We start from the raw sequence: 6,000 nt of genomic DNA on the forward strand, positions 1-6,000 counted from the left end.
TGATATAATTTAATATTTATAATATANTATTGTCGAACGATGAAAGCAGCCCTAATTATCATTTTAGTTTTTCAAAATCTGATATTAATCTTTTGAGAGGATATGAATAACGTAAAAAAGTCGTTAAAAATCAATTAAAGTTTTATGTTTTTATAGAATTTTACCGTCGACATATTAAAAGTTTATAAAAAAAATATTTTTATATGCCTTGTGACATTAAAATTTTAGAAAAAATTTACTTTACAAAAATATAAAGTAAATATGAGTTGAACTCTAGAAAAAAAAAGGTCCTTAAATATCCCTCATTTTGTCAGAATAATTGAATAAAAGTTCTGTCAGACGAAAGCCCGAAACCCATAAAGCCCAACCCAACGCTACACCAACTTCCAAACATTTAGGCGAGTTTGATTTCTCTGCATTCAATCGAAGTATCGACGGTGAGATGAGGAATTTTACGCTCCGTTACATTCTACATCAATTGATTTTGCCGTTGAACCTTTGGATTAATATCTTTCTTTATGTGGATTGGGACCTCAACTGTGAATTTTAAGCCAGGGGCGGAGGGAGACCCCAGGTGGCCCAATATTTATATATATTTTTAGTATGTATTAGTTTTTGTCCAGCCCAGATCCAAATTACATAACCCCGGGTGGCCCAATTGTTTTTTAGTATGTATTAGTTTTTGTCCAGCCCAGATCCAAATTACATAAGCCCATGCTCCAAAGTCCAATTGTTTGATATTGTCAAAAGGAAAAAAATTGAAGACCTTTCAGAAGCTGAGAAACAAACCCTCCACCCAAGTCCTGAGCCTCCGCGCCACCTTATCCCGGAGTTCCAACCACCGTCGCGAGATCAGCCATCGACAGCCCCAAGCTCTGCACGGCTGCGCCTTCTTCAGTTCTTCCTGTGCTGTGCGGCTGTGCCAAATCGAAGAAGAAGCCACTCGATTTCAGCTCCTGTTCTTGCGTTCGATACTTCGATTCTTGCTCGATTTAGGTATGTGTTCGATATATCATGTTTTGGATAATAAATGTAATGAATTTTGCTGTTGCTTCAGATTTTCAATTCCCGAGTTTGGAATTCTCTCTGATGAATTTGAAGTGGTTCATTTCTTCGAATATTAACTAATGAGATTTCAGTTCGTTAACTTACTGGAAGTTATGAAGGAAACAATATTGAGTCATTAGGATTTAGGCATATTGAAGTTTAATTTCATGAATGCATTCTGTTGAATGACCAAGTATATGAAAAATGGTCCCGGCTGTGTGGTGTGGCTGCTGATATAGCACGAAGATATTGTACGTTCAGAAAATTTTGACCTACGAAAAATTTGAGAAGCTTATTTGGATTCAATGAAAGTTGATTTCCGCCGCTCGTAGGTTTTCCTTGTTCTAGCTTGGTGATAGAATCTGATGCCTCGGCATTTGACAATGCTGCCTTCTCCTTTTGTTGTATTGACAATAGCTTGGTGATAGAATCTGATGCCTCGGCATTTGACAATCTGATACCTTGTTTGGACAGATCATTTCGATCCCTACTTTCATCTTACTTAAGCAATGGTTGTCCACTTAACTAGCGTGCCCACGTGAGAGTAAGGCCTCTCTTGTGGAAGCAGTGACCCTTCAGCTAGCCGATAAACCCTTCAATTGAATCACCGATGATGGTTGCTACTATTTTATTTGAAATACTTATTTTATTTATTAATTTGTTTATATATTTATCTATTAAATAAATTTATATCTAAATATTATGTAATATTATTGTCAAGCTGTAAATTGGGTGTCAATAATAGGCACCGACTGGCGTCTTCATCCTGTTGACCCCTGTAGGACACAATCTTGGTTTTGAAATAAAGTGTTGCTTGCCTGCACTTTTAAAAAAAGAAATTAATTAATTATAAATGTGACAGCTGCCATGATCATAATTGGTTTTATTGAATTTGCACTTTCTTGGAAGGTCACACTTTGTTTTGGTGCTGCCGTTTCATCTAACATTAAATGAATGATTTTAGAGATATTCATTTTATTTGATCTTCTTTAATTTTTCTTGCGGGATGATGAAAATATAATATTACATTGTCAATGTTTTGTCGGTTTCTGAGTCTTACGAGTTCAATAACCAAAATATTAAAGATCTTGTTAATGAGAAACTTTTTGTGACTACGATGAACATGTATCATAGTTATGATTTTAATCGTTATGGATTATTTTGTTTTTTGTTAAAAAAATTTAGCCCGGGTAGATTTCAAATCCTGGCTCCGCCACTGTTTTAAGCTATCGGCTGTTCGTTTCCGACGGAAGAAGCATACAATGGCAGAACTAAGCTTGGGAGTCCTGATTGATATTGTGGATGAGGAATGGATGAGAGACACTCTGCCTGATGATGGTAATTCTTCTATGGGAACTTGGGTTAGGATAAATTTTGAATTTTGTTGTTTAAAATGTCATACCCTTTTGAGTATTAATGTAATGAAGGATTTTTTGATTTTTTTGATTCCTTTGTCTCTTCAGATCTTCCTCTGCCTCCAATACTTGCTTCGAGGACCGATGATACTGAGGATTCGAGTATGTTCATTTTCAAATTTTGAATAAATTTCCTTGAAATGATGCTAATATTACCAGGGAAATCACTATCATTTGAAATATATGTCCTTGAATCGGTTTTTTGTCATTGAAGCTGCATTTGTCAACATGTTTCTAGTATAGTTTATTCGGGATAGACTTTATGAAAGGATGATGGAAGTCACATGGAATGGTTGGTGGTCGGATCATTTCGAAAAGGGCTTGAAATGTAGGATGACTAGAACGAGTTCAAGGCTTCAAGTAGTGAATAGTATTTGTGTATTTTTCAAATAACACCATTTTTTGTCACTGTTCTTATTTCTTGTCAGCTTAAATGCCACAGTTCAGTCTGGTTTTTTATCTGAAGAAAGATTCAAAGAGGATGTTGAGAGCACCTTTCGTTAGGACATTGAGTTAAGTCATAAACCAATATCCTCTAGTGAAAGTACGTCCAAGGAGGAAATTGAGCCAACTATCTGGCTTTAAGTTTTATGGTTGGTGACCTTGGTATATTTATAATATAATCGAACTACTGGAAAAAAAAACAGGTAATTGTTAGTTTATTCAATTTGATTTAGATCAGCTTGAGCCCAAAACTAAAGCATTATTGTCACACATCTAATTTGAATTTTATGTGGGCACATCCTTGAGTAGTAGATGCTTTTTTATTCGGAAATTCGTTGGTTAAGTTAGTTGTTAAAGTTATATTGACCTTAGTCATAATTGAGAATTTGACTCACAAATCATTGTCTGTTGTTTGTTTTGAGTTACTTCTGAATAACGCTGTAGTTTTTATTGCAGGTTTATCATCCTAGCTGTATAGCCTCTGCTGTTTTTACATGGTTTTGTAGTTCTGTGGCATAGACTCATTATATGATTTAAGTGTGAATGTCTAACACAAATTAGGTGTACTTTTGTCTTGTTACAATCCAAATCCTTGCATTGGATTTCTTTTTCTTGAATGTTAACGCGGAAATATATCATTTTCCTTCTTTTTCTTCTTACAAATGATGAAGATTTAATCTGGGGAAAATTCCGAATTCCAGGGGGACTTGAGAATAAAATGCCAATCTTTGAACTCTTCATACCTGCATGCAAATTTATGTTTTCTTTAAGTGAATAATATAATGTTTTTCTCACGCCATCACTTTATTCTTACATAATATTTTGTTTGTACTTGATCTTCGTTTACGTGATATCCAAGATTGATTTATTTTTGTGTATGTTGTATTTGATTGTTTCTTAGATCAGGAGACTCAACAAGTTGAGACAGATACTTGGCATGATCTTGCTTTGGGCAACCAATGAAGTTCCAACCAAGGAGGGTACTACTTGGTTATGTTATGGTGACTCTAGTAATGTTGTTGTCTTTATACTTAGATATTTGAACCATGTTGGAAAAATTGTACCTTTCGATAGCGATAATGTGATTGTTTTGTTTAATAGATTCAATTTTGATCTTTATGCCTTGTTTGTGCTCAATTTGGCTTGTTTGACAAGCTCAATTGGGTTGAGTTAAGTGTAAATAATTGTTCGAACCATGTTCAACAGTTCAAGCCTAAAATATGGTGATTCGAACTTGAGTCTAACTCAAACGAACTGAAGTTCTGATTGGATTTTTTTATCATTTCAGTTCTTTTTTTAGTGAATAACATCAATTAAAATAAGGTAAAAAGAGTTATGAACAAGTACATTGGGCATCCCTATGAGATAACAAGTATCTAGGGGTGGGTACGGTACGGTATACCGTACCGAACTACGGTACCGTATACCGTACCGTAAATATCGGTATGGAAAAATTCCATACCGATACCGATACCGGAAATTCAGTATACCGAATGTTCGGTATACCGAATTTTCGATATGAAAAAGTTCATACCGGATACCGTACCGACACCGAAAATTTTGTCGGTATACCGAAAAAATGTCGGTATACCGTATACCGACATTTTTTCGGTATACCGAACTTAAATTTAAAAAAATAATAATAAAAAAAATTATTTTCGGTATTTCGGTATACCGAAAAAAAATATTTACTTACCGATACCGATACCGATACCGAAAATACCGTACCGAAATTTTCGGTATATTGATTTTTTCGGTAATTTCGGTATTNATTTTCAAATTTTGAATAAATTTCCTTGAAATGATGCTAATATTACCAGGGAAATCACTATCATTTGAAATATATGTCCTTGAATCGGTTTTTTGTCATTGAAGCTGCATTTGTCAACATGTTTCTAGTATAGTTTATTCGGGATAGACTTTATGAAAGGATGATGGAAGTCACATGGAATGGTTGGTGGTCGGATCATTTCGAAAAGGGCTTGAAATGTAGGATGACTAGAACGAGTTCAAGGCTTCAAGTAGTGAATAGTATTTGTGTATTTTTCAAATAACACCATTTTTTGTCACTGTTCTTATTTCTTGTCAGCTTAAATGCCACAGTTCAGTCTAGTTTTTAATCTGAAGAAAGATTCAAAGAGGATGTTGAGAGCACCTTTCGTTAGGACATTGAGTTAAGTCATAAACCAATATCCTCTAGTGAAAGTACGTCCAAGGAGGAAATTGAGCCAACTATCTGGCTTTAAGTTTTATGGTTGGTGACCTTGGTATATTTATAATATAATCGAACTACTGGAAAAAAAAACAGGTAATTGTTAGTTTATTCAATTTGATTTAGATCAGCTTGAGCCCAAAACTAAAGCATTATTGTCACACATCTAATTTGAATTTTATGTGGGCACATCCTTGAGTAGTAGATGCTTTTTTATTCGGAAATTCGTTGGTTAAGTTAGTTGTTAAAGTTATATTGACCTTAGTCATAATTGAGAATTTGACTCACAAATCATTGTCTGTTGTTTGTTTTGAGTTACTTCTGAATAACGCTGTAGTTTTTATTGCAGGTTTATCATCCTAGCTGTATAGCCTCTGCTGTTTTTACATGGTTTTGTAGTTCTGTGGCATAGACTCATTATATGATTTAAGTGTGAATGTCTAACACAAATTAGGTGTACTTTTGTCTTGTTACAATCCAAATCCTTGCATTGGATTTCTTTTTCTTGAATGTTAACGCGGAAATATATCATTTTCCTTCTTTTTCTTCTTACAAATGATGAAGATTTAATCTGGGGAAAATTCCGAATTCCAGGGGGACTTGGGAATAAAATGCCAATCTTTGAACTCTTCATACCTGCATGCAAATTTATGTTTTCTTTAAGTGAATAATATAATGTTTTTCTCACGCCATCACTTTATTCTTACATAATATTTTGTTTGTACTTGATCTTCGTTTACGTGATATCCAAGATTGATTTATTTTTGTGTATGTTGTATTTGATTGTTTCTTAGATCAGGAGACTCAACAAGTTGAGACAGATACTTGGCATGATCTTGCTTTGGGCAACCAATGAAGTTCCAACCAAGGAGGGTACTACTT

General features: G+C 34.4%; 1 protein-coding gene across 2 annotated transcripts; it reads left to right on the forward strand.

The window, feature by feature from the left end:
- The first annotated feature begins 293 nt into the window (after window positions 1–293).
- Window positions 294–4,025, forward strand: LOC140987269 (anaphase-promoting complex subunit 13-like). Of its 2 annotated transcripts, none has more exons than XM_073455714.1 (4): window positions 294–544; window positions 2,267–2,385; window positions 2,511–2,564; window positions 3,808–4,025. In XM_073455714.1, exons 1-4 carry the CDS (start codon window positions 519–521, stop codon window positions 3,867–3,869), a joined length of 261 nt encoding a protein of 86 aa, XP_073311815.1. In that variant the 5' UTR covers window positions 294–518; the 3' UTR covers window positions 3,870–4,025. The 2 variants fall into 2 exon arrangements, with proteins under 2 accessions (XP_073311815.1, XP_073311816.1); XM_073455715.1 differs by lacking the exon at window positions 294–544 and adding an exon at window positions 742–996 and having other exon boundaries at window positions 2,233–2,385.
- Window positions 4,026–6,000: the final 1,975 nt, after the last annotated feature.

The sequence above is a fragment of the Primulina huaijiensis genome, chromosome 11 (genome assembly GCF_012295235.1).
Source record: "Primulina huaijiensis isolate GDHJ02 chromosome 11, ASM1229523v2, whole genome shotgun sequence".
NCBI lineage: Eukaryota > Viridiplantae > Streptophyta > Magnoliopsida > Lamiales > Gesneriaceae > Primulina > Primulina huaijiensis.